Source organism: Drosophila gunungcola (assembly GCF_025200985.1).
Source record: "Drosophila gunungcola strain Sukarami chromosome 2R unlocalized genomic scaffold, Dgunungcola_SK_2 000012F, whole genome shotgun sequence".
Lineage (NCBI taxonomy): Eukaryota > Metazoa > Arthropoda > Insecta > Diptera > Drosophilidae > Drosophila > Drosophila gunungcola.
Genome location: NW_026453170.1, coordinates 1,725,173 through 1,751,257, shown reverse-complemented (window position 1 = coordinate 1,751,257; position 26,085 = coordinate 1,725,173). Strand labels below are relative to the sequence as shown.

The 26,085-nt window shown below is 47.6% G+C and overlaps 11 protein-coding genes across 11 annotated transcripts; 7 read left to right on the top strand and 4 right to left on the bottom strand.

The window, feature by feature from the left end:
* The first annotated feature begins 405 nt into the window (after positions 1 to 405).
* Positions 406 to 4,616, top strand: LOC128255979 (bcl-2-related ovarian killer protein homolog B). Its single transcript, XM_052985939.1, has 3 exons — positions 406 to 1,314; positions 3,748 to 3,891; positions 3,950 to 4,616. Exons 1-3 carry the CDS (start codon positions 997 to 999, stop codon positions 4,406 to 4,408), a joined length of 921 nt encoding a protein of 306 aa, XP_052841899.1. The 5' UTR covers positions 406 to 996; the 3' UTR covers positions 4,409 to 4,616.
* Positions 4,617 to 5,279: 663 nt separating this feature from the next.
* LOC128255978 (zinc finger protein 260) lies at positions 5,280 to 7,490 on the top strand. Its single transcript, XM_052985938.1, has 5 exons — positions 5,280 to 5,428; positions 5,480 to 6,185; positions 6,249 to 6,641; positions 6,696 to 7,254; positions 7,326 to 7,490. The coding sequence occupies exons 1-5, from the start codon at positions 5,422 to 5,424 to the stop codon at positions 7,377 to 7,379; spliced, it is 1,719 nt and encodes a 572-aa protein (XP_052841898.1). The 5' UTR covers positions 5,280 to 5,421; the 3' UTR covers positions 7,380 to 7,490.
* Positions 7,491 to 7,577: 87 nt separating this feature from the next.
* Positions 7,578 to 8,500, bottom strand: LOC128255680 (geminin). The gene has a single exon (XM_052985361.1). The coding sequence runs from the start codon at positions 8,347 to 8,349 to the stop codon at positions 7,774 to 7,776; it is 576 nt and encodes a 191-aa protein (XP_052841321.1). The 5' UTR covers positions 8,350 to 8,500; the 3' UTR covers positions 7,578 to 7,773.
* An 894-nt stretch (positions 8,501 to 9,394) lies between these two features.
* On the top strand, positions 9,395 to 12,705 carry LOC128255783 (uncharacterized). Its single transcript, XM_052985528.1, has one exon. It carries the CDS (start codon positions 9,576 to 9,578, stop codon positions 12,015 to 12,017), a length of 2,442 nt encoding a protein of 813 aa, XP_052841488.1. The 5' UTR covers positions 9,395 to 9,575; the 3' UTR covers positions 12,018 to 12,705.
* Positions 12,706 to 12,709: 4 nt separating this feature from the next.
* On the bottom strand, positions 12,710 to 14,059 carry LOC128255789 (DNA polymerase interacting tetratricopeptide repeat-containing, protein of 47 kDa). Its single transcript, XM_052985533.1, has 2 exons — positions 13,373 to 14,059; positions 12,710 to 13,314 (listed from the first exon to the last, which is right to left on the bottom strand). Exons 1-2 carry the CDS (start codon positions 14,000 to 14,002, stop codon positions 12,754 to 12,756), a joined length of 1,191 nt encoding a protein of 396 aa, XP_052841493.1. The 5' UTR covers positions 14,003 to 14,059; the 3' UTR covers positions 12,710 to 12,753.
* Positions 14,060 to 14,296: 237 nt separating this feature from the next.
* On the top strand, positions 14,297 to 18,152 carry LOC128255792 (transcription factor Adf-1). The gene is made up of 4 exons (XM_052985537.1): positions 14,297 to 14,485; positions 14,590 to 14,778; positions 16,794 to 17,084; positions 17,144 to 18,152. Coding segments are annotated over exons 1-4 (786 nt in total). The 5' UTR covers positions 14,297 to 14,484; the 3' UTR covers positions 17,449 to 18,152.
* Positions 18,153 to 18,187: 35 nt separating this feature from the next.
* Positions 18,188 to 18,814, top strand: LOC128255800 (UPF0545 protein C22orf39 homolog). The gene is made up of 2 exons (XM_052985549.1): positions 18,188 to 18,320; positions 18,374 to 18,814. Exons 1-2 carry the CDS (start codon positions 18,249 to 18,251, stop codon positions 18,770 to 18,772), a joined length of 471 nt encoding a protein of 156 aa, XP_052841509.1. The 5' UTR covers positions 18,188 to 18,248; the 3' UTR covers positions 18,773 to 18,814.
* A 362-nt stretch (positions 18,815 to 19,176) lies between these two features.
* On the top strand, positions 19,177 to 20,174 carry LOC128255796 (coenzyme Q-binding protein COQ10, mitochondrial). The gene is given in 4 exon segments (XM_052985543.1): positions 19,177 to 19,312; positions 19,314 to 19,333; positions 19,441 to 19,545; positions 19,597 to 20,174. Coding segments are annotated over 4 exon segments (624 nt in total). The 5' UTR covers positions 19,177 to 19,267; the 3' UTR covers positions 20,051 to 20,174.
* Positions 20,175 to 20,218: 44 nt separating this feature from the next.
* On the bottom strand, positions 20,219 to 23,817 carry LOC128255785 (D-glucuronyl C5-epimerase B). Its single transcript, XM_052985530.1, has 3 exons — positions 23,384 to 23,817; positions 21,942 to 23,323; positions 20,219 to 21,492 (listed from the first exon to the last, which is right to left on the bottom strand). Exons 1-3 carry the CDS (start codon positions 23,480 to 23,482, stop codon positions 21,126 to 21,128), a joined length of 1,848 nt encoding a protein of 615 aa, XP_052841490.1. The 5' UTR covers positions 23,483 to 23,817; the 3' UTR covers positions 20,219 to 21,125.
* Positions 23,818 to 23,847: 30 nt separating this feature from the next.
* On the top strand, positions 23,848 to 25,332 carry LOC128255791 (post-GPI attachment to proteins factor 3). The gene is made up of 4 exons (XM_052985535.1): positions 23,848 to 24,106; positions 24,164 to 24,480; positions 24,549 to 25,015; positions 25,071 to 25,332. Exons 1-4 carry the CDS (start codon positions 23,971 to 23,973, stop codon positions 25,141 to 25,143), a joined length of 993 nt encoding a protein of 330 aa, XP_052841495.1. The 5' UTR covers positions 23,848 to 23,970; the 3' UTR covers positions 25,144 to 25,332.
* On the bottom strand, positions 25,295 to 26,067 carry LOC128255798 (peptidyl-prolyl cis-trans isomerase H). The gene is given in 3 exon segments (XM_052985545.1): positions 25,295 to 25,480; positions 25,482 to 25,811; positions 25,877 to 26,067. Coding segments are annotated over 3 exon segments (552 nt in total). The 5' UTR covers positions 25,961 to 26,067; the 3' UTR covers positions 25,295 to 25,342.
* Positions 26,068 to 26,085: the final 18 nt, after the last annotated feature.

The window sequence follows — 26,085 nt, the reverse complement described above, 5'->3', positions numbered from 1 at the left end:
GCTAAACAAAATTGGTTCCTTTTTGTCCTAACGAAATGTGATCAATCGTAAGCATTAAACATGTAAATTTGAAATTGGCGCTAAAAATCTCTTAATTTTTGTGTGAATGGTAATTTAAAGTTTTTTCTCTAAAAGCTTTTTCATGAGCTTTTCTGTTCTATGCAAGTTTGATATTATTTCTAGCATAAGAAAAATCACAGAAAAACCCTTTAAATAGAACACAAATATAACACATTTGGTTTCACACAATTTTGAATGCAAATTGAAATTTTAAAAATACCAGCAGCACGATCGCTGGTTCGCTCCCCTTCGGAACTGGTTAGCCTCACCGAGGCGGAACGGTGAACCGGTTCGGAAAGAACCGCGGCTCGCGCCAACACAACGCACAATCACAATCAGTTCGCGAGAACGGGAGCTCGAAAGAACGGGACTGTAGAACGGAGAGTTGAAAACCGGAGAACCGGAGAACGGGGAGTGTAGCGCCGCGATCGATCGTTTTCCCCCACTTGCTAAACATTTCGCTGAGCTATAGCTCTCGGTTAAAGGTTCAAAGTGATGTGAGGCGAAAAACAACAAATAAAAAAGAAAGCAAAGGCGGTGCAAAGCGGAGCGGCTGGAAATAAAATGAAACTGGGATCGCGGCACCAGCAACAAGTTTTAGTGGTTTTCCTTTGTGCGCCTCGTTCGTGTTTGCTGCTCTCCGCTTTGCTCGCCCCATTCGTCGCCGACTTTTATTTTGTTTTGCCCATTTTATCAGAATCGGAACCCAATCCGATCCCGACCCGACCACCTCCAAAAAAGCGCAAGGCGAGCTCAGCTGCGTTAAGGTGAGCTGATCCGATCCGATCCGTTCCGTTCCGTTCCGAGTGCATTTTGCATTGTGCGAGAAGTAAAGTCGCGAGGCTGCGCTTTCGGAATTACACAACCCACATGGGGCAGCGCCAACAACAGCAGCAGCAGCACCACCACCACCAACAATAGCCATAGCCACCGACCATGGCCCCCACCACCAGCCCGCCGGGTCCCGCGGCCCCCAAGCTGGCCAAGTTCAAGTCCTCGTCATTGGACCACGAAATCTACACGGCGAATCGACGCGGAACGATCGCCACGGCCTCCAGCGACTGGAAGGCGCTCCGTGGAGCAGCAGGAGCTGGAGCTGGAGCTGGTGGACCCACAACCGGACCCAATCATTCCAACGGACGCTCCCTGCACGCCGGCGGCGCCATGACCCGGGCCGCCTCCACATCCTCGCTGGCCAGCAGCACACGCACGATGACCAACTACCAGGAATACAAGATGGAGATAATCAACCAGGTGAGCACCATTGCACCACATCCGCTGCCTGTTTTTCCTCGCTTTAAAAAAAAATTCACTACAAATAGTTAGAGTTAGCTATAGAGTTCGATATAAATAGATACAAAGGCAGCGTTGTCGACCCTATAATGTAAACATATGCAAATCAATGTCGGGAACAATGTTATGGGCTAAAGCAATTTTAAATGACTCCTTCGGGAATCGAGCTTCTGAACCAATGACTCATACATGCATATATACATAATTTAGTTGTAAAAAAAAATCGCAAACTTATTTAAAAGATTATAAGGCATCGAGTCAGTCAAGCATGACAAATTTTTAGAATATGAGAATCTAAGTTCTAAAATGTCTCCATTGTTATCAGCCAAAACGAAAACACACACAGTCGAAAAACAATTAGTCTCTTGGGGTCGAATGTAAAAATATTCAGTAACAAAAATAAAATAAAATATATATATGTTCCCAAATCTGTAGTTTACTTTTTTGAATTGAATTACGTTTTTTATCGTGTCCTATAATCAAAAATCAAATTTCGTTGTTCGTTATTTATTCTTATTTAAAAGGAATTAATGTACTCATTTGTGTTGGCTCAAAAAATCACTATTTACACAATTTTCTAAATTTATAAATCGATTACAACGTACTTAACAGTATTCGCATGTCATTTTCATAACATTAATTTAAAAAAAAATTGTCTTTCAAAAGGCGAATATACATAAATAAAAGGAATGTGCCTGTTAAAGTTATGCCATATGAACTAGTTTAGATCTAGATTTCAAAGCTTACGAATTTACCATTCTTTAAACCACAAAATTGTTATATTTATAATTTTTCTTTATTGACAAAAAATATGTAAAAACCAATTAAAACCATACCGTTAGAACTTTAAGCTCTTAATTTATAAATTTGTGTATGTATAAATGCTCGAGCATGTGTTTTGAGATTCAAGGTAAAATAAAATCTTTATCAAAAGCGGGGAATAGAAAAGCAAAAGCTGATCAAATAAACTGACACATTTTGTGGACAAATTTTAAAATAACGATCACAACAAAACACACAACTGATCGACAAACAATGGGGACCTCGATTCCTACTTACTGAGCCAAAATGTTTGCGAAATCACCTGATTATGGGGTCATATCCATATTATCCACGACTTTTTTCGTGACTGTCTCAATTTAATTGATAAGGTAAATTTTTTTTGTTTCGGTCATTCGTTTATCTGACTGATAAAAGGCTCCAATGCACGCACCGTTTTCCTTCATATCGCTATGTAAAATATTTACTCAACTTCCCTAGGTGAGCGAAATGTAGTGTTTATTTAATATATTTGCCTTCGTTGTTGCTTTCGCCGCGGTTGATAATTTGTTGAGATATTTTTCACTAAGCGCATTGCGGAAGTTTGCTCAGAATGCAGGGCCTTGTCAGCTTATCAACCGAGAAATCAAATGAGCAAGGCCTAAAGGCCATAGCCAAAAATGTATCTGCAGTCTTAAATGGGCTGTTCGGAGGTTCCCAGAAAACAATGGCACCTGGACAAAAGGGAAGAACCCAATGGCGCCACGGTTATAAACATTTTAAACAAGTATTCCAAAAATAATCTGAACACACACGTTAATACCAGAAAGCCTTAAGTGATGAATTCATCGAACTCTGCCCCCTGAAGTAAATATTTAATTATTTGAACGGGCCAAACTCGCCAAAAGGTAAAAGTTGGGCGCACAAGTGTATCGCCATAACAAGATCACGTAAACAAATTGACGGATTTATTGGTATGGCCCGCGGGCAGGTGATTAATTTGCTGGGTGGCTGGACGGGTGCGGAGTGCCTTCAATAGACTTGTCAAGACACCAGCCGCAAGGCCAGCGATTTGGCATGGGTTCGATCTCTTCGGCTGGCCATGTCATAAGTCAAGTTGGCGCCAAAGTAGGTAATTGTCTGTTTACTTGGCTCCAAGTCGATGGCGTGACGAACGGTAATTGTGCGACATAAATTGAGGGAAGAAACACTATAGCTTAATTGAGCGGAATTGTGTAGACCCTGGCAGGGGGTATCTTATTCACGGCAAAGATTTCCCGTCTTACAGTTTCCAGAAGCACAAAGTTTGCCGTCATTTCATTCCACAGCACGTGCTGATCGCTACTTTTTGTTTAGAACTGGGTTCATTGTTTATTGCCGCCATGTGCACTCGGCATCATTTCGGCTGCATTTTAAGAGACTCTGTAAGAGGTGAGATTGAAATAGCCCAGGTGTCCACGGAACTGAGCTGTAAAGCAATTCGCCAAGACGTAAATGTGTACGCCGGAAACTTTGGGGCAGCCGATCGGTACTGATTGAGTGCCCCGCTGATGGAGCAATATTGCCTGGCAATGATCAAAGCACAGCCGTTAATTCGATTTTGATTGAACTTTTGGCTTTGTCGTTTTATTTCAGGGGAAGTGCCTGTGCGGCCAGTACATCAGAGCCCGGCTGCGTCGGGCAGGAGTGCTCAACCGGAAGGTGACGCAGCGGCTGCGCAACATCCTGGATCCTGGCTCCTCGCACGTCGTCTACGAGGTCTTCCCGGCCCTCAACAGCGTGAGTGGTCCATTAAAAGCCATTGATTCTCTCAATAACGATCTACTTTAATCCACAGATGGGTGAGGAACTGGAGCGCATGCACCCCCGGGTGTACACAAACATATCCCGACAATTGTCGCGAGCCCCTTTTGGGGAGCTGGAGGACAGCGACATGGCCCCGATGCTGCTGAACCTGGTGGCCAAGGATCTGTTCCGATCGAGCATCACCTGGGGAAAGATAATCTCGATCTTCGCCGTCTGCGGCGGCTTCGCCATCGACTGCGTGCGGCAGGGCCACTTCGACTACCTACAGTGCCTGATAGACGGGCTGGCCGAGATCATAGAGGACGACCTGGTCTACTGGCTGATCGACAACGGCGGATGGCTGGGCCTGTCGCGGCACATCCGGCCCCGGGTCGGCGAGTTCACGTTCTTGGGCTGGCTAACGCTGTTTGTCACTATCTCAGCGGGCGCCTATATGGTGTCCAACGTGTGTAAGCGCATCGGCTGCCAACTGTATTCGCTGCTGTTCTAGCCTTGCCCCGGATCGTTTCGTTTTAGATGTATATTCTTATCAATTAGTCAGTGAGAGCTTCGAATCATTCCTGCTTCCATGGACACCGAGTCGTGTAGTAGTATGTAGTGCACCTTGTTTTACGAATAATATTGTTATCCTGTTTCTTCCCTTTGTACATACAAGGCTAACCTAGTGCCAGGCGCAATAAAGCGTGTGTTTAAAACAACTGAATTTTAGTTTGGCGCCAAGGGAGCTGCCAGATGGGAGAAATCATTAAGGGTGGTTTCTGTACATCGTTTAGCAACACTGGAGGTACAGTGGAAGCCACTACGAGTTCAAGCATGGAATTCTCGTTATTATTGTATTAAATTATGTAAGTTGTAATTCTTAAAGACAGATTTGAAAATATTATCACACTACGGGTCAAACAAAGTAAATAGGTATCGTGCTTATTTGCTGAAATTGCTTTCGATAGTTGATCTTAAGTAGGCTAAATTTTTGGTTCAGAATGCCTTAAAATCAAAAGTGTTTAATGACAAACGGAGGACGACAGTCGATATCCCGACAAACAACGGATGTTCGTTGGCATAGCCAGTTTTGCTAAAAATTATGTATTCAAGTCTACCATGTCTGCAAGATTTAGCTGATTGTAGAGAATATATATTTAGCTTTCAACATCTTTTTTAATTTTTTTGAATTCAGCAGTTAGAGTACTTTTTTTTTACTTTCGGCAGACGGCACATAGTCCCGTCGATTCTCAATATTTTTGTTAAACCGAAACCTTAAATTAAAGTTGAAAACTTACCTTATAATGTGCAAAAAATTTGAAAATATTATATTCAGTACTTTCTTTAAAAATCACGGAATACCCCAAGAATTTAAAAGCTATTCTAAAAACCTTGCCAGACTGTTAACACCTCACAATTCGATGAACTTGGTGGCAACGCTCTGACTTCGACAAACCAATTGTTGTGAATGGTTCGTCCAAGATTATATATTGTAAATAAAGCAGTTTTGAAGCAAATAATGCCATGTCATGTGAGTGCACAGGGTCCGGAGGGAAGAGCGTTGATTAACGTCCCATTGCAGTGTTCAGCCAGGCCGAGGAGACTAGCCCGGACACCCACGTGGAAGATGGATCCTTCTCGGGAGTTGCAGAGCCCCAGGAGCTTCTTTTCTGCGAGAGCTGCGGCAACGTGTACGAGGACGGCGAGGCTTACGCCAGGGATCACAATCGACAGACCGGCTCCTGCGGCAATGGCAATAGGGAATTCGAGCTTGTAGAGGAGGCCACTGCGGACGAGGAGGTCATTACAGATTGCATTTTGGAGGAAGTTGACGACGAGGACATCGTTGAGCCGGATGCGCCGCTCTGGGAGCTGGTGGAGGTAGAGGAAGTTCCTGCCACCATCAAGGCGCAGGAGGACGAAACGGAGTCCGATCGCTACTTTTGCTACGACTGCCACAGCATTTTCGAGAACCGAAATTGTGCCGAGGAGCACGTTTGTCCGCGGGCGGAGTCAGGCCATGGTTCCAGCCAGCAGGTCGGCGAGGCCAAAGCACCCGCCCGTCGAAAGTTGCCCGGAGTCGGAACAAGGACAGGCCCCAAGAATGCATCCTCCGTGATTAGCTGCGGGATCTGCAACACCGTTTTCAGCTCGGACAAGTTCCTCAAGTTTCACATGCGCATTCACGAAACTCGCGCGTCCAAGAGCATTCAAGACGCCCTTCCTGTGGGTGCCCATCAGCAGTACAGCGAACTGGATCAGTTCTACTGCGAAATCTGCAACAAGAGGTGGGTTAATTGTGCGAAACTAATGGTAAACTCACGCCTTAATTCGTTAACTGTCGTCCTCAGCTTTGATGAGAACCTGTTGACGGTCCACAAGCAGATGCACCAGCAAACTACAAGCGAGATTATGTGCAGCATTTGCAACCGCAAGTTCGAGAACAATGTGACCTACCAGATGCACCTCAAAATCCACGAGAAGCCTCGCGACTTCGATCCCTCCAGCCGATTGAACCAACGTCCGAGTGTCGTCAAGGAGAAGCCCGGGTTTCCGTGTCAATACTGCGAGCGGGTGTTCACCCGTCCCTTTGAGAAGGTCAAGCACGAGCGGGTCCATACGGGAGAGAAGCCCTACGGCTGTGAGGTCTGCGGCAAGACTTTTCGCGTGTCCTATTCGCTGACCCTTCACCTGCGCACCCACACCAACATTCGACCGTATGTGTGCACGGTTTGCAACAAGCGGTTGGTAGAAATAACAAAATGCTTAAACTTTATTTACAATTAACACGATTTCAGCTTCAAATCGCACCAAGTGTACTCGCACCACCTGCGCATCCACAGCTCGGAGCGGCAATTTGCGTGTGATATGTGCCCCAAGTCCTTTCGCACCTCCGTGCAGCTGTACGCCCACAAGAACACCCACACCAAGCCGTACCAGTGCGTCGTATGCAACCGCCCGTTCTCCTCAATGTACGCCGTCAAGAATCACATGCAGACGCACAAGGACGACAAGAGCAAAGAAAGTACCGGAGCTAGTACGCCGGCTCTTAAGAGCGGACAGCCTGCCAAGAGCCAGGCAGGTGGGAAGTTCTGGTGCAGCGCCTGCGGAGCTGAATATGCGCGTCTTTTCGCCCTGCGCCTGCACATGAAGTCGGCCCACGGCTTGGTGGACGATGCGGCCGTACAGCAGGAGGATCCCTCCTCAACCGCTGAAGACTCGCACGCCACTGAGGCCGATGACTCTGAGACCGCGGTGCTGATAGCAGCCGCCGAGGCAGACGCTGCTTATATTAATGCTGTGGTTAACGATGTCGACATCGTGGGTTCCGTGCCGACTTACGAGGAGTGTGTTGAGGTGGGTGGCATAAACCTTGAAAACTTTAATGATTTCAAAGCACATTTCCTAATCGATTCTATATATTTCAGTTCGACGTGGATAACTTCCACAGCGAGGAAATCATCACGGATTGGCTTAAGTAGATCTTTAACTTTATACTCCGACTAGCCAATTAATGTCTTAGAAATCGTAAAACCCCTCCTTTCTTTGCGAACCGGATTCTTTAGTCAATAAACTTTTCGTACGTTGAGACTTAAAAAAGTGTAATAAATCTGTAGCCCTGGCGGAATCTTTGTCTAAACCTAGTCCAGTACCTCATTTGATTTCTACAAGATCTATGATTTCTAATCAAATGTGTATAAACTTTATTGGGATCATAACTGGCGTGTAACAGGTAAATATATTGCTGGCGTACAATGAGACCAGTCCGTTGTGTTAGCTGACGTACAGGGATAAATTAAGGGAGATTTAACTACAACTATTTGTAAAAACTTAGACTAACAGAACGTGTGATTGGTATGCAGCCTTTGCGGTGACCTACTCCTGGTCGCCCGCAGCCTCGTCCTCCTCCAACTCGCTGTTGTCCTCGTCGCAGATCTCCTTTAGGACCTCCACAAGGTTGTTCGCTGCGTCTAGCTCCTGGCGCATCGTGTCCATCTCCTCCTCCAGTCCCTCGATGCGCTCGTGCAGATGTCGGTTCTCGGTGAGCGAGTCCTCCAGGGCCAGTCGCCGCTGCTCGGCCAGCAGCTTGTAGTAGTTCTCGCCGGGCTCGGCCTCACTGGTGAGGTCCTCCGCGGTGATGGGTTTGTCGGCATCCGCGCGGGGCGTGGCCTCCGGCTCGGTCTGGGTGTCCGCGTCCTTTGTGGACGTCGCCGGCGCCGCTGTGGACGTTTCCACGCACTTGCGCTTGCCGTACTTGGGCGCGACCTGGACGCCGGCCTTTAAACGACTCAGCTGATCCACGATGGAGGCCCGCCCGGTACCGCTGAGGTTTTCCTTGTCGTTGACGTTGCCCTGCAAGGGCTTTAGTGTCTTGCGCTGTTGCTTTAGGTGCTCCTGCTGCTCGGCCTCGCTCTCGACTTGGATGTAGACCCTGGCAGCGCTCGAGGACATCTTCGGAGCTGTTCGTTGTGCTTTCGGTGGGATTGGGTTGTCAGGGACAGCGCGTGTTCTATTTGCTTGCCGTTTGTTTATGCATTAATTTGTGCGCTGCGCTCCGCCGTTTTCCACTCGTTGTAATGGCCGCCAAAAAATGCGATGCCGCGTGCTGTTGTACAACACTATTTGACTAGGGTTGCATCCATTGCCCTTCGTGTCACGATTGTCGTGCTCTATGGCGCAAAACTGAAATGTTCTCACTCTGCGCAAATAATTTATTTGAAATGCTGTTTTTTAAATGTTAAAACTTAAAGCAAAAACCAAAATTTAATACAAAAACTCTAATAATAAAATTATAAAAGAAGAACAATACAAAATTTTTATTCAGTAGTTTTTTAATAATAAGTCGATATTCAGTAAATCTTTTTTGTTGGGCTCAGGAGATTCACACTCGGCCAACTTTCAAGCCAAATTTTCCTTTTGCCTCTGATTAACATAAATGATTCTATAAATTAAAAAATAGGTCCAACTCTATTGGACGATAAAGCTTAAAACTTGTAATTTACCTGTTGTAGTGTTCGCAAAGAAGTTGCGTTGTATAGAAACTTTTAGGATTCAACAAAAGTCAATTTGTGCTGAAAACAATTTATTTGACTTCTTTTTTTTAGGTGGCAAGCAAAAAGCGATCTGGAAAAAAAAGGGTGTTATTTTTTTAGTTCAACATTTTTTGTAAGAATGCGAAAGATTTTCAAAACTATTAAAAATACTTTAGTTAACAATTCAAAAATTAATTATAAACCAAATATTGATTTCAGATGTGAAGTTAAAAAACAAATCAGTTTGACATGGTTGAAATTAAAACACGATATTGTTTGCTCTGTTCAAAATGTTTTAATAAAGTCAAAACAAGTATGGTTTTTATGGGCTTTATAAAGTTAGTATAACCTAGACATTTTTTTTAAACATTTAAATAATTTGTTTTCAGTTTTTAAATAACATAAATAATCTCTAAAAAAGGCATTGAGTAATTTGGCAGTGATATGTTTGCTAGGTGGCAACCCTGGTCACGTCACGAGGACACGAAGGATAAACGGGCGATAAGAGAATAGCCGATAAGAGCTCCACCCAGTCGCAGAAAACATGTAATTCACCCAGTAGCGATCGAAACACTTTTTTTATTTTCCACTCGCAACACAACCACCGCACCCCCACCCACGCCCCCAAGGAGCAGACGCCGCAAGATGGACCACAACGAGATCTCCATGAGCATGGACGTCAAACTGGATACACACGACAAGCGCCCAGTGGCGCTGCGCTACAAGACGTGGACCCGCTGCCAGGTGAAAATCGAGGCCATCAAGTGTGTGCCCTGCTTCCTGCGGCTCAGCTTCCAGGCCCAAGAGGCGGAGCCCCACGAGTCGCATCCCGCCAAACCGGTAAGCGTCTCCGTGAACGTTCCGGGCGTAAGCCTAAGCCTGGCCACCTCGCGCACTAAGCAGCACTCCTATGGGCTCTTCTGGACGCAGAACCGCCGCGACTGCTTCATTTACTTCGCCCTGGAGACGGAGACCTCCTGTCGGCGCCACATGAAGTGGATGCGGAAGTCCATCAAAAACCTGGAGCTGTACCGGCAGGTTTTCCTCGAGCAGCGCCGCCTTAGCAGAGGTCCTGGGGCTCTAGGCCCGCTGCCCAATCTGCCAGACTCCTTGGACGCCAGTAATCTCTCGCCGCGAGTATCGCAGATCTACGAGGAGATCTTCGACGGCAGCCGCATCTCCCGCGTCTCCATCGCCTCGGGCATCTACGAGGAGATGAAGCCATCGGCCATGGAAAAAACACCCTCGCCGCCGCCTCTTCCCGCACATCCCCACCGCCAGCGCATCAACACTTTTGAGTGCGATATTCCGCGCTCCAGTACCAATCCAGAGTCGGAGCTGGCTAAGAAAAAGAAGTATAAAAACATGCTGGACAGTCTGTTTGGGGGACCGCGCCAAAAGGGTTCCAGCAGCAACAATGAACTGGCAAACGAGCCCAACAATGAGGCCCTACCGCTCTACGAGAATGCTCCCACCCCGGAGCCAGTACTCCCGTCAAAGCGCTCATCCCAGTTGAGCAAGTCGCAGCGCAACAGCTTCTCGAGTCCGGACCTCTCCAAACTCAATTTTCTGGACACCTTCGGTGAATATTTTGGAGCACAGAACCACGAGTCGAGCCTGGAGCTTAACATCAGTCTAGATGAGTCGGTCATTGAACCCATATCACGAAATCAGATTGTGGCGCAAATCACTAGCCAACTGAGTAAACCCGACTCACTGGAGAGCTTGAACGTTTCCGAGCAACTGCCTTACAATTTCAACTTTTCCGCCTGCAACACGTCCACAATTAATCTCATCGGATCCCACGGAGCTGTTCCGCAGAGTAATCTGCTTAAGAAAAACAAGATCCTGGAGGACGATCTCACGGGATACTGCGTAATGGCGCCAATTTTGAAGCCGGCGGCGGTGAAGGAACTGCCACCGCAGCCATCCGGCAGCACAGCATCCACTTCCTCCGGCTATTCCACGGGTTCATACAGCTCATCTTCCAGCAGCTGCAACACAGAGGACCAACCCACCAAGACCCAAGTGGCCAACGAGAGTGACATTTACGAAGCCATGCACGGCAGCTCTCTGAACAGCACCGTCGGAGCGGCTGCAGCTGGGTTTGCGGAGCATCTATACGAGAATCTGTTGGCTGTCAAGGCGGCACAGGAGCTGGAGGCGCAGCCACTCGGCGTCGGACTGAGCACCAGCACACCCACCGAATCTCCGTTGGCACCAGCGTTGCCGCAGAAGGGAACGCCCAAGGAGAAGACAATTCAGCAGAAGCCAGAGGAGGAGGAGGACTACTACCAGACCCCGAGGAAGTCAATCATCAGTGTGGACGACAAGATACCCTCCTACTATCCCAACAGCTGCGACTCCCTCAAGTCAAAGCGACGCAGTCCCGCCGAACATGGACCCAGCCTAAGGCACTTGGTCAGTTCCAAGTTGCGACGCGAGCGAAAGGAGAACCTTTACATTTCATCGCCGCAGCATATCATCGAACAGCGCCACAAGGCGGCTTCCATCTCATCATCATCAGCCAAGACTAATATCTCAACCAAGAAGACTGCCGCCCACAAGATCTCCGAGAGCGTTTATGCCGTCACCCATCCAGTCAAGCGCCCGAATAGCACCAATAGTAATAACACCCACCAAAACAACAACAACAACAATAACAATGAAGGCGTGGATGACGAACTGCTACATCTGACCTTGCTAAAGAACATTGATTTTAAATTCGACGACGGCCAAGCTGTCAAGGATTCTGGCCAGGCGAAGCCAGCGAATGTTCCCTGCGTTCAGCCAAAGCTGGAGGAGGGGATCGAGGATCACTCTCAGGCGGCGGAGCAGGCCACGCGACTCCTGCAGAAGTACGCCACACTGGCTAAGTTCGGACATTCGCCGAGCAAAACCAAGCAGGCAGCTGCCCAGCCACAGCCCATGATACAATCGGTGGCCACGTCCAACGAGTTGCAGCCACCAGGAGGCAGCATGAAGAAGTTTGCCTCGCTGCCACGGTTCAAGAAAATTGACTTTTCGCCGCTGAAGATGAGGCTGAACAACGTCTTGCAGAGAAATCCTCCGTCGCCGCAGCAGTAGCGCAGATTTGGTCCACTTTTCCGAATCCTTGCTGAACACTTCGCTGTGAAGGCACACTGCTTTTTATGAATTTCGCTTATTATTATGTTTTAGGTTCTTGTGAATGTGATCTGCCCACCACTTTTGTGTTAGTTGGACAAGTTGATGTCATCAGCTTACTATTATGTTATCCAAGTATGTAATACGCTTTCCCACGATGCACTTAGTCTTAAGCCTTATAGGTTGATCGCGCTTTGTCAAACGTTATTTAACGAATCATATCCGGCTCCATTTAAGGAGCCCAACTAGTATTACTGTTGTGAACTAACGATGAATGTCTAGATTTATACATATGAATATGCTCAATTATGGAAATTTACAAGAACGCTTTTATACAATTTAAACAAAAACCATATTGTTGACTCATTTAGGCGCCTCGTTGTTGAAAAGAAACTAAATTTAGCTAAACAAGTTTAAATTCTACACATTATATTCATAAAAAAAATGGAATTACGACGTACCGGGTATTTTGGGACGACGTAAGCCTAAAACTACGCTTTTTGGCTTCGCATAACATATCAGAAATTAGTTAATCCTACGAAAAAATGCTTCAACATAGCATAACCAAAGCTAAACTGTACCGTGACTAAAACATAAGCTTAAAAATAGATATTTGCTGCAAACGAAATAAACTTTACAACCAACTGAAGGCATTCTGTTTTCTAAAAACGATCAACTTTATTTCAACACTGACTACTCAACTATAAACCATGGGTCGTCGCTGTTGGTGTATGAACTCCTGTTCCACCCGGGAATCCTTGGGCACCACATAGAAGAGCAGGGCTCCGCCCGATACGAAGAATCCCTTCTCAGCGATGATCTCGGCGAGCTGCTTTTCAACGGCTACCTTGTGGACGCAGCCCACCTTGCGGTTTTCATAGTACACGTTCACGTTGCCCTGGCGGTAGCTCTGTGCCTTATCGCAGGGCAGCGGTTCGGCGAACAGCGTGGCCAGGCAGTCCTGCATGGTCGCAGTTTCCGGCAGCTTCTGCTGGAAGTCGCTGAACAGGAACTCCGGATAGGAAAAGGCGGCGGGCCAGACCAACGTGCTGCCATCCTCGTCCAGATGCACTGAGTGATCTTCCAGAGGGAGAAACTTGGGTTGCAGTAGCTCCTCGGTCAAAGCAGCCTTCTTGCCGACCCGTTGGTCGTCGAACTTAATGGCCCGCTGCTCGATGGCATCGCGGAGCCTGTGGAAGCGGGTAAGGCGGCGCTTCGCCTCGGCAGCCTCCTTGCGCTGGTTGCGCTCGATCTCTAGCTGCAGGAACAAAAATGGATTAGCGGGATTTAAATCTAGCGGGAGCACTCATTCTCACCTTCTTCATCTTGTTCTTGTGCAGCAGAGCATTGGCCTCCTTGTGGTCTACATCCACCTCGAGCAGCTCCTCGCACATCTGGGTGCACACGTCGAACCTCTCCAATTCGTAGGCACATTGAGCCGACCTCCAGCGGGCTTTTGTGTAGTCTGGCTTAAAGAACAAGGCACGCTGGGCGTCACTCAGCGAGGATCTATAGTTCTTGATAAAGAAGTGGGCGGCCGAGCGATTGTTGTAGAGCACGGCCAGCACGTCAGGGTTCTCCGTCTTGGATTTGATTCCCTCGGTGAAACTGTAGATTGCCATGCGGAATTTCTTGTGCTTCATGTAGAAGTTGCCGTCCTCCTTGTAGTTGAGCGCCAGCTCGTCGCGAGTGTTCTCCTCTGGGTCGTATTTAAGCTTCTGCAACCCCTCGAACATAGGATGCACGTCGTCCCCGGGCTGCGGAGCACGCTTCATGAAGAACGGATGCTTGTCCATCTCCTCTTGCCAGCGGTCCTCCGGCCAGCCCTCCTCGTAGCGCTTCTTCTCCAGCCCATCAATGAATGCGTCCAGGTCGGCGTCCAGCTGGGCCGCCAGCTCCAGGCGCTCCTCCTCTGTCCATGTTCGTTGCGCGGCCAGTTCCTCCATTTGGTCCAATCAGAAAGAGTGTGACCGCCGAAAGACTATTCAAATATACCAACTGGCCTTTAAAAATATACCAAAATAAAAAAGTTTAAACTTTTAATTATGAAAAGTTTGTCTGGGTGTTCATATTGCAAGGATTTAGATCAAAAGGATAAAGCGGATTATAAAAAAAACATTCAAAAGAGAGTGCTTAGTATTCCACCTCCTTCCTGAGAGTGACCGTATGCCGCAAAAATGCTCGTCGTGCCTCCAAAGTCATCGATGAATATCGGCAGCGCCGGCAGTGTTGACAAACGCCCAGACCCAGACCCTCCATTGGCAGAGACGCGACTGAGCTGAGACGTATCGTTGGCAGAGACGCGACTGAGAAATAAAATTAAAACGTCGACGTTCCTTCCTCGCAGAAGAAACCAATCAAAATAAAAACAAACAGAGCGTGCGTTCGCGCCAAATACTTAACAACAATTAGCAAACGAAAGAAACAAAGTGAGTGTCGTCGGGAAGCGAAAGCCCGAGCGTCCAGTTTGGCACTTGGATCCACATCCAGTTTTTGCTAAGTTAACTCTTGTCTCCCCGTCTTGTCCCCTCAGTGCATACCCTCACGGCGGCCATTGAGATGGACAAGCTGGATGCCAATCTTGAGCAGCAGTTTGATCTCAATCTCATCGAGGCTGTCAAGCTGAACCCAGTGATATACGACAGGTCGCACTACAATTACAAGCACTTTGTGCGCAAGGCCCAGACCTGGAAACAAATCGCCGAAACTCTCGGTGTGCCTGGTAAGTGAAATTCGGCTGGTTTTTGGCTACGGGTTTTCAGCTTTCTGTCCGTGCCCCAACCAGTCAATTGATTAATTCTCTAAGGGGGACAGGGAGCGAAAGACGAAAGTCGACGACGACAGAAAACGACGCAAAAGTGAACGGCGACGCGGCGCAGTAGCTGGCTGATGGTTTTGAAATTTCAGGGGCGGATTCGTTTGGAAGGGGGTGGGCCACAACAAATCCTGAATAGGTTTCATTTACGAGTAAAAATATTTTTTACAATTAATAATAAAACGAGACCAAATGAAAAGATCATTTAAACTATTTATTTAAAATATTAAAATTTAGCACATTTTAATCAATCAATGACTTGATTTGCTTGCTTTTAAAAACTTTAAATCACTAACATAATCCCAAAATGTTTACTCTCAATAAGACACCAAATTCTTAATTGGGATTTTAATTTCAAACAGCTAATGCTGTAGGGTTTGCTTTGTGTTTTAAATATAATTTGGAATAGCTCGCCCCTTTTGGGCGCTAATGCTCCGCCCCTGCCTGCTCTGTCGGTGTGAAGACCTCTGTGGCAGTGTGCTCAGTCGATATTTTTGAAGTTGCTGTACTTTGCCGTCGCGTCGCAGTAGTTGTCTCGCTCGCACAGCAGCTCTTCTGCTTGCGCCAGCGTTTATTTTTGTACACTGCGGCTGCGGGTTGTTCTGCCTCGGCCGACAGCTGACTCGCTCACACACCTTCGAATGCGTGTATACATACAGTGCTGGGCTTAAGTATTGGCAGTGCCGATTCTTTGGAAAAACATTTTTTTTTATTTTTATATATTGCTTACATAATATGTACATTATTTTTTAGTTTGTTGAAACCAAATTTATAGACCAAAAAGTTTATTAAGCAACAAAAAATATTTTATATGTTAAGGTACTTTTATGCAGCAGAATATTTCATAAAGCTATCAAAAGATATAAATATCATATTTTAAAAATGTCAACTTTGTAATTTAAAGTTTTAAGGAAACGTTAAATACGTTTAGGTGTGCCAATACTTTAGACACCCACTGTGGTTGCCGGAGACCGACCAGGCAGCTTTCGTTTCGTTTTCATGAGTATACCAACAAAACTTACCGTTTATCCCACCCCCTCGCCGGCCTTTGATCGAACCCTAAATTTTCGCCTATATCACAGCACCTTTTTTATTCGGCTTTCGATTATGCAAGGCGGAGACGGTGGCTCGAAAGCTGAAATTCAGCCAAGTCGTGCCAGCAGCAATGCAATGCCACAGGTTTCCGTCTTCAGGCAGAGGCCGCGGGCAGAGGGAGTCGAAGTCGACAGCGACACCGTCACCGTCACGTCAACGTCTCTGCTGGCGCTGGGAAGCTGCTGCCCTCTGCCCGCTGTTGCCTTCTGCCACCGTCTCTGCTTCTGCCAGCGGTTTGTTTTGGTTTGCGATTTGATGTTTCTAGCAGATGCGTTTCAGGGGTGGGCTAGATGGGCCAGTAGTTCTAGTTTCTGCAGACGGAAGAAAAATCCCAAGAAAACCTGGCAGGTGTAATCTCAAAGAGTTCGAAGAATGTTATTTTATTTTGGTTTTGATATTAGCGCTTAGATTGATATGTATTTTTGTACTTGTATCGTTAGGAAGATAAGAAAATTAATTAAATAAATAATATTTATTTACTCTCAAAAAACTGGTTAGTCATAAAATACTTATTATATTAATATAAGAAAGTTTATACTGGAGTAAACATTTATTAGTGATTATTTTGTGTACATATATATTGGACAGACTTATGTGTACGAAGTATCTTAAAAGGGATTAATCATAAGTAAAGAAAAACGCAGTAAGACAAACCAAACATTTTAAAACCATTATCTAAGTAGAAATAAAATAACACTGTTGAGAAACCTTAATGTTGACGATCTCATATGTATGTACCTGCATTGAAAAAGATTGTGAAATATGTTTACGACCAAAACCAACCCTTTATAATTACTAAATGGTTCGCCTTGTCTATTGCGTTGCAGAACAAAAATGTACCAAACGCTGGAAGAGCTTGCGCGACAAGTTTGCCCGCGAAATGAAACTATGCCAGGAATCGCGCTGGCGCTACTTCAAGCAGATGCAATTCCTGGTGGACTCCATTCGCCAGTACCGAGAGTCGCTGCTGGGCAAGTGCGCCAACGGCAGTCAAAATGCCAACCAGGCTGATCCGTCGCAGCAGCAGCAGGCGCAGCAACAGACCGTCGTGGACATATTCGCTCAGCCGTTCAACGGCAGCGCCACAACCTCAGCTCAGGCACTGACCCATCCTCATGGTAAGTTATCGAGCCTTCGAGCATTTGCGATCACAGCTAAATATGCTTATCTCTTACAGAAATCACCGTCACCAGTGACGCTCAGCTGGCCACTGCCGTGGGCAAGGACCAAAAGCCATACTTCTACGAACCGCCGCTCAAGCGGGAGCGCAGCGAGGAGGAGCACAGCGACAACATGCTCAACACCATCAAGATTTTCCAGAACAACGTCTCCCAGGCGGTAAGCGCCGAGGACCAGAGTTTCGGCATGGTTGTCACGGACATGCTCAACACGCTGGGCGTGCGACAAAAGGCCGAAGCCAAGGTGCACATCATTAAGTATCTGACGGATATGCAGCTGTTGGCCCAGCACAACAAGTACTAACTGTCGGGCGGCTGTCATCGGCAGCTGCTGCAGCTGCTCCAACTAGAGAGCGTTCTGCCCTGAGATCAAACGAGAACGGACCAGCGGCCACCCACATCCACACAGGCCGACGGTCTTGTGCGGTCATTCATAGTTCATAGGTCTTAAAGTCAAACTACAGAATAATATTAGACGTAACTCCCCACAGCGTGTACCCACAACGCGTAATTATACTTCCCCAAGCCCAAAACGTAGACAAACATATATATTTATATGCTTAGTTGGCCCCATGATCGGTGATTCAATTCGCGCCCAGTTCTCAGCTCTGTACAAAAAAATACGATTGAAAAATAGCGATTCTAGAATTATGAGTAGTTTGTTAAACGACCGCGGAAACAATTCATGTGCAGCGTACTGTAAATTTTTGACTACGATTTAGTTATAACTTGCCATCGGGTCTTAGCTCTGTAATTAAGTACACACATAAAAGTTATTTTAATTTTATAAGTTCTGTTGTAATATGCTGAAAACGCTTGAAAGATACTTTGAAAGGCTTTTATTAAGTATGACAAAAGGAAATATTAAACACCTTTTTTCATAGTGAGCGTATATTACACACTTTACACGGATACAATCGAAATAGTTGCCGGCGACGCAAGTTGCTTACCATTTTCATTGATTAATTGTGCAATTATTTGGTATTAAAAAAAACATTTGAAAAGTAACAGACTCGTTTCAATCGGGGCGGTGTGGCAACGCTGCCGGCCAGCGGTATAAACAGAATCAGCTGTTCGGCTAGGGACTGATTTTATGTAATTGAAATGGCCACGAAATTGGAAAATGCTGACTCAAAATCGAGTAGTTTAAAGAACACACTAGATGACGCGTGGGCAGTAAGTAAGTGGCTGCTGTGAAAGAACCAGAGTTTAAGGGATTTCCCTTTCAGATTCGGCCCTGTCACTTGTACAAAGAGGAGTACGATGACTGCACGAGCTTCAAGGCCCGCTTTCATCAGTACTTCATATTCGGCCAGGATACTGACTGCTCTCAGTGGCTGACTGATTACCAAAACTGTGAGCGCTATCAGCAGTCCAATGGCAACGATGTGGCGGCCGGAGAGGCGGTGGTCAAGAGCGAGGAGGAACGCCGTCGGGTTCGCTTGCGCGCCCACTTTGCCAACGACACATGGCAAAAACGGAAGCAGCCTCCGCAGGATTGGGCCGCTCCACTGCCTGACTGGATGGAGAAGCGCAACGAAAACACCTATCTGGAGCTGAAGCAGAGGGAGCTCTCCGGCCAGGAGGTGCCGAAGGGGGAAGAACGCTCAATGTGTGCGATTATGTGAAATATATAAGTAGCTAAGGAAACAAAGACTATTATTTAAGGACTCAATTTTATCTCAATAGTTTCAGTTAACTTGTAAATCAAACGATTCATGTTCGGCCATCGGACTTGCGATGGTCTGGCACCACTGTCAGCTGATTTTCTCGATGTAGTCATCCTAGCTAAATCCGACGTCAAAATTAGCTAAAAATAGCTAAATTAGCATTTGATAAAAGAATATTATTTTTTTTTTATGTTCGTATTATGTACTTTGTTTTATTTGTCGTGCAGGTTTTCGTTAAAAAATACTTGATTTCAACTCTAATTTACTTGTTGGTAAATATGTAGTAAACTTAAAGATTAAATATGAAGTTGAAAATAGCCAAGAAATCTCAGAAAACAGACAAAACCGGCTACAAGATAGCTGAAATGGCAGCACTTCCTCTGCGATACCTCGGATACGGATACCTTCTATCTTTCTTCCTCATCCGTACCAAACTCTCCAGCTTTGCCTAAAATGCTAAAGGGTAGTACACTGAAAGCCCTGGACGTCAGAATCCTAAGGTCCCCTTATTGAAACAAGGTCAGCAGGTAAATGTAAATTACATAACCCGGAGGCCGATGTCAAGCCCGTAAGATTGGGGCAACCAAATTGACCGTGCCACTCAGATTGCTCTTCTCCTGTTGCAGAGGAGGCCAGCAGCGCAGCTTCGCCAGCAGCATCCACAGGTCCTACATAACCTTTAATGATTTCCGCAACAAAAACCGCTGGTACACCAAAAAGGAGCTCGTGGGGTAAGTCGGCGGTCTGCGCATGGTGAAGTCATCACTAATTTGGCTATGCAGGTACTCCATGCAGGATATGTACAACGTGGTCTCCGACGTCAGCAACTACCACAGGTTCGTGCCGTATGTGAAGCGCTCCCACGTCCACACCCAGGATAGTGGGGGCTTCAAAGCGGACCTCATAGTGGGTTTCCCGCCGCTGAACGAGGCATACACTTCGCAGGTCACCCTAGAGTCGCCCAGCTTGGTCAAGTCCGAGTGCCACGATGGACGCCTGTTTAACTACCTTCTGAACGAGTGGCGCTTTAACCCGGGCCTCAAGGACATACCCAACTCCTGCGTGCTGGACTTCAAGGTCTCCTTCGAGTTCAAGTCGCTGCTGCACAGTAACGTGGCCAACCTGTTCTTCGACCTGATCTGCGACCAAATGGAGAACGCGTTCATCCAGGAGGTGCGCCGGCGGAGTGGTCCGCCCTCGATCCGCTCCCACGTCCTGACCTCGCAGCGATCTTGACCAGAGGGCGTGGGCTATGGTGGCCTTTAATTTAAGTTGAAATTGTGTATATTGCGTTGACATAGCCCGTTGTTAGTACAATTAGCCGAATTGTAAATAAATTGTCGATCGAATTGTGCAAGAACGGACCTCTACCGACACCAGGCACCAATTGAAACAATACACGAGTACAAAGAACATAAATTAAGTACTTTAATTTGGTTCACTTAACATAATATTCAAAATCAATCATTTTCTTTAACAGTCTCGTTTTGGGATTAGTAGTGGGCCACAGATAACGGATCCGCAGATTACATTTAAAGTGATGTACAATTGCCTAATTGACAGCTTCTCTGTGATGTTGAAAACTTAGGAATTAAAATAAAATTAGTTTGGAATGGCATCGTTTAAGTTGAGAGAAATACGTAACATCCTCAAATTGCATACACTACAGTACATTAGACTACAGGCTTACCATATAGAAGTCGTTATTATCGTGCATCGTTAGTATATATTTTACTCGGGGTCAGGGCAGTTAGTATTTGAGTGGGAACGCTACGATTACTCCGTGGAGGGGAGGCTAAATACAAGAGTCTACAATTGTATCTAACAGATACATGTTACCTACGTTCTACAACTATTTCGCTAAGCTCTCTACATTACTTTATACAGGGGTGTGTAGCAACGAACTCTACTTAGTTTGCGCAGTAAAAAAGTCTGACTAAGTGTTAGATGTTCATTTCTAAATATTGTCCAGTGAGTGCGCGTGCATCTACTCTCGGGCAAACAATTAGGCTATCAATAGGGAGTTAACAAATTTTTAAGGACGAGGCCAACATCTGATAATGCAATCGAGGGTAAAGGTACAATAGCTTAACAATAGGCGCCTAGACAGACGAGCTAAAACAATACTTTAGCACGAAGACGGGGGCGGAAATAACACAAGAGAAACACACAATTATTTTCGGGTCACGAGTGAGAGGGTGTTGGAAGGGCATGGCACCAAATGCAACCATTTAGAATGGTTAAGCGCAATACGCAAGCCCTACAAAATATCACTTTTTCGACGGCGGTAGGCCGCCAGATTCCTTAACTCTCAGTTGTGCTTGGCCCGCCTGCCAAACATGTATCCCTTCCAGCGCTCCGCGGTCTGCGCGATCAGTGGGTCGCTGTCGATAGTTGCCAGCAGGAGCAGCTGGTTCACGTGCGTCGCATGGTAGTCCCAGCGCGCCAGGTTGGGGGCCACGCCCAGGCTCAGGTGACGCAGGTCGTAGCTGGTGCCGGAGCCAGTGTCGTAAAGCAGCAGCATCTTCTTCAGCGAATACATGCCCTGGGCGAAGAGTTTCCCAGCCTCGCGGGCGATTTTGACAGGAGCCGTGCTGTTGAGATCGTAGAGACCCAGCAAAGAATAAATAAATCCGTTCAGCACATACGAAGGCGGCGTGGTGGGATACTCCTCGTACCTGTGAAGTGAGAAATTAATTGTCTGAATCAGATCAAATAAAGAACAGGAAGAATGAATATTGTTCATTACCCTTTTTTTGAGATGGAAGTTCATTGTAAGAATTCACGAAGATTAAAATGCAAGAAAAGTGTAACCTATCTTAAGGTAATCTGGAGCAAACTAGTTTAATAAAACGTTATCCAAGTGATGTACATTTTTCTGATAGTCAAGGAAATTCTGCATCAAATAATAGACAACATAATTCACTTTCTGTAATTTTACCCAAAAACAAAACACTTGAAAATATTTGGGTCAAGTTTTGTGGGTCATATTGAAATTTGTAGTGACAATTCGAGCTACTTGAGCTGCATTTAGTTTGGGTACCCAAATGACCGACCCACTATGGGTACCCATGCAGGCTCTAATAAAACACTTATCTTCATCAAGTACTCCCTTAAATTTACTCACCAGTAGAACTTATCCATGAACTGCGCCAGAACACCGCCGTCCCGTGAGTAGACCCTGTAAGGTTGCAGTCCGGCTGCGGCCGCCCGAAGGTAGCGTTCATCCCCGCCAGAGTGCCAGTAGGCGCGTGCCAACACCGAAATGCTGTGACCCTGCCCCATAGCCGATATCCAGCCGGGACGCAGCTCGGCGAAGCCGTTGAGGCTGCGACGCACAGGATTGGCCCAGCCACCCGTCTTGGGGTCCTGATTGTGGACAAACCACTCTGCCGCGTCGTAAAAGTGAGCCATGTGGTCGCTGGTGGACAGAGTAATGTTGTCGTAGAAGCCCAGACCCAGGAAGCCGATAGCTAAGACCTCCAGGTCGGAGCGCCGAATCTTCAGTGGCGAGCGCTTGTCCCCCAGGACGATGCCCTTCTGGACGTCGATGTGCAGGTCCCGGGTGATGTGGCGCCACTTGTTTAGCGCCGATCCGCCCAGTCCGTAGTATATGTTCGAGTCCTGCACGCTCAGCAGCAGGTCGGCGGGTATGTAGTGGAGGGTGTAGCTGTGCCGGGTGTCCCGGTTCTGGACGGTGACCATGAGGCTGCTGCTGTTGGTGACCAGCAGTAGGTCCACGCTGAGCAGCAGGTCCAGCGTCTGATTGAGGGCGATGCTAATGGCGCCCTCGTAGCCAGGTGCCGTCTCGAACTGGACCACGCTGGTGTTGAACTTGTGGTGCCAGATGCGGGTCATGTTGCTGGTTCTGGGCGTGCTCCAGTCCATCTGGTTGCCATCACCGTCCTCCAGCACTCGCACCCTCGGCGCCGGCTCCGTGAGATTCTTGCTGTAATGCGACAACGCGAACTGCGCAATCTGGGTGGGGTAGAAGTAACCGCGCTTCTCCCACTGCGTGCTGACCGGCACGCCCTCGGCCGCGCTGATGCACTTCACGCGGTCGCGCACCTCCACGTTGTAGTTCTCGAAGTACATGAAGACACCGCGCGCATCGTACTTGCCCTTGGGCAGGTTCACCTTGGCCGTGCTGTGCATCCAGTTGAACCGGGCCACCTCGCTGCCGCCGGTGGAGACCGCTCCGCTGACGTCGAAGTAGTTGCGCAGGAAGGAGAACGGCACATACACCTCGTTGGCGTTCTCGTCCCGCTTGCAGTGCACGCTGTATTCCTGGTTGATGGAGCACTCAATGTCCTGCAGGGCAGAGGCCTCTCCTCCGTTGGAGGACTGCCTGGCTGTCCGGTCCAACGGGCGCATCAGGTCCGGCGAGAAGGAGAAGGCGGCGCAGCGCATGTAGACGCCCAGAGTGATCACCACCACGGCCACGGTGAGGATGAGCAGCACGGCTTTCAGGTTCAGTCGCATGATGAAGAAGACCAGTGGCTCGCGTTGCTAGGGATTCGGGAGACTGAGGTTAGCCAACTGTTGGCCTGTCGGAATCGAGATTCTTACCTTAATCCCCTGGGGTTTTCGTGGCTCTTGGTTTTTCCTGCTTACTGGGGGCTCGGGCGCGGCGAAGGCATCTCTCTGGCTGCTGGAATATTTGGACATCCGGTTGGCGGTCCTCTACAGTTTTCCACTGATCTTACGACTGACTACGGTGAGTCATGCTCTAAAAATAAGATTGTTTGCTTCTGGCCGATGCATGGCTGACAAATAGATAAAGGTGCACCAGTGCTATTCGCCCTCTCTTTCACCACCGCTCTGCAAGTAAAATTCAATCTGCAGGGCCAAAGGCTCCGCGATTTCAGGCTTGGGCCATAAAATGTCGATCTTTCAGTTCCCGCAAATGCTCCCTGAACATATTTTATTTATTTTTCTGAAGATTTTAGCCGATTATCTGGTGAAGCACTGCGAAAAAACAGCAAGTACAATACAGATGAGCGAATGTTTTGACATATCACAAATGGGCGGCCTCTGCACGTCGATAGTCGTGAAAATCGATAGCGTCGACAGGTCGGCGATTAATCAATAGTGCAATGTTTACAAAATACTTCAGGTGCATGTCGCTGAGAGGGCGATTTTAACTAGTTTTAGTCATGTCTAGTCGTAGTTTAAGTGCAATTCTCCTGCTCCTGGGGGCGTTTGTGGCCACCTGCCACGCCTCCAACGGGGACCGCACCCAGTTTTTTCACAACTGTCGGCAAAACTGCGAGCGAACAAACTGTTCGGCTGGTAAGGTCTCTGAATCCCATTTCTTGATATCCTTGTGAGCGGACGCATCCTTTGCAGATGGCCTGGAGATCCAAGAGCAGGCGGTAAAGTTCTACAAGCAGTCGGTGTTTGATCGGCTCTTCCAGTGGAGCTGCGCGGACGAGTGCCAGTATGGCTGCATGTGGCGCACGGTGTTGGCCTTCTTCGAGCGCGGATGGCCCATTCCGCAGTTCTACGGCAAGTGGCCTTTCCTACGACTGCTGGGCATGCAGGAGCCGGCCTCGGTCATCTTCTCCGGACTCAACTTCGCCGTACACCTGCGCCTGCTGCGAAAATTTCGGCGGGAAGTCCGTCCGGACAGTCCCTGCTACATGCTGACCCACATATTCGCAGTGGTAGGAATGGCTTTGTCACCAGGAACATGAATTAAGTTGCACTACTAAGTAAACTTATCTTCCCGCAGACGAGCCTCAACGGCTGGGTCTGGTCCGCCATCTTTCACACGAGGGACTTTCCGCTGACCGAGCTGCTGGACTACGCCTTTGCCTACTCCATTATCCTGTGCTCGCTGTACGTTATGGTCATGCGGATGCTGCACCGCTACTCCCTGTTTCTGCGGGGTGTGATCTCGCTGGCCTTCCTCTCCTACTACATTAACTACTTTGCCTACCTGAGCGTGGGCCGGTTCAACTACTCCTTCAACATGATGGTGAACGTGGCCACGGGAGTGGTCGCAGCTGTTGGCTGGTTCGTTTGGTGCCACTTCGTGCGCACTCGTAGGCCCTACTTCCGGAGGATCCTGCGCTTCTACGTTCTCATGGCTCTGGCCATGAGCCTGGAGCTGCTGGACTTTCCGCCCATTCTCTGGATTCTGGATGCACACGCTCTTTGGCACCTGGCCACGGTTCCGCTGGCATCTCTCTACTACGAGTGGGTACCAGTTAGTGTAAATTCTTTACATATAAACAATGGCTTTCGCTTTCAGCTTCATGATCGAGGATTGCCGAACCCTGCGAAAAGAGAAGGTTGCGGCTGGCGGCTATGCTTTCTACAACTAGGACTTTAGAGAATGGCAGATTCTGGTTAACGTCCTGTTGTCTTTCCTCATGAATTCCCTGCCTCTAGTGACAAAGCTTAACTGCCAGTTTAAATTTCTTCAGGAATTCATGCGGAAAGCATCTACGGCAATGATTAGATTTACACGCTTCATTTAAAAAGACATAATATAGACTTTATTACAACATTCAGTACTCCGCGCTACATTTGCCCGCACTGCGAAATGGTCACTGGCAGCTTGGGCTTGTTGTTGGGCCCCGTGGGCACGTTCTCGATCTTCCTCATGATGAGCAGGCCGTCCAGGACACGACCGAACACCACATGCTTCCCGTCCAGGAAAGTTACACTTGGCGCAGGTGATGAAAAATTGGCACCCGTTGGTCTCCTTGCCACTATTCGCCATAGACAGCAGTCCGGGCGAGTCGTGTTTCAGGGTGAAGTTCTCGTCTCCGAAGGTGCTCCCGTAAATGCTGGTCACGCCGGTGCCGTCGCCCTGGACAAAGTCTCCGCCCTGGATCATGAAGTCCTTGATCACCCGGTGAAAGCTAGCGCCCTTGTAGCCAATGGGGACTCCATCCGGTCGGTACTCGCCCGTGCAGAACTGCCGGAAGTTTTCGGCTGTACGGGGTACTGTGTCCGCAAACAGTTCGAATATCATCCGTCCGATCTCCTGTAACCAAAGTGAATTAAATCATGGTTAAAATAGTGTCTATGACGAGTGGGCTTGCAGGCTACCGTTGTGCCTACGGCAATGTCGAAAAATACGACGGGATTGTTGGAACTGCGCAGTTGCGACTGTATTTGATTCCAGTTTGGCATTTTGTCTTTTTTATAAACGTTTATCAAAACTATGAGATTGAATGCGCCGGCAGACTTTTGTTTACGTTTTATACGATGGCTCGATAACGATACACCAATAAGTATGTTGTATCGATAGGCACGTA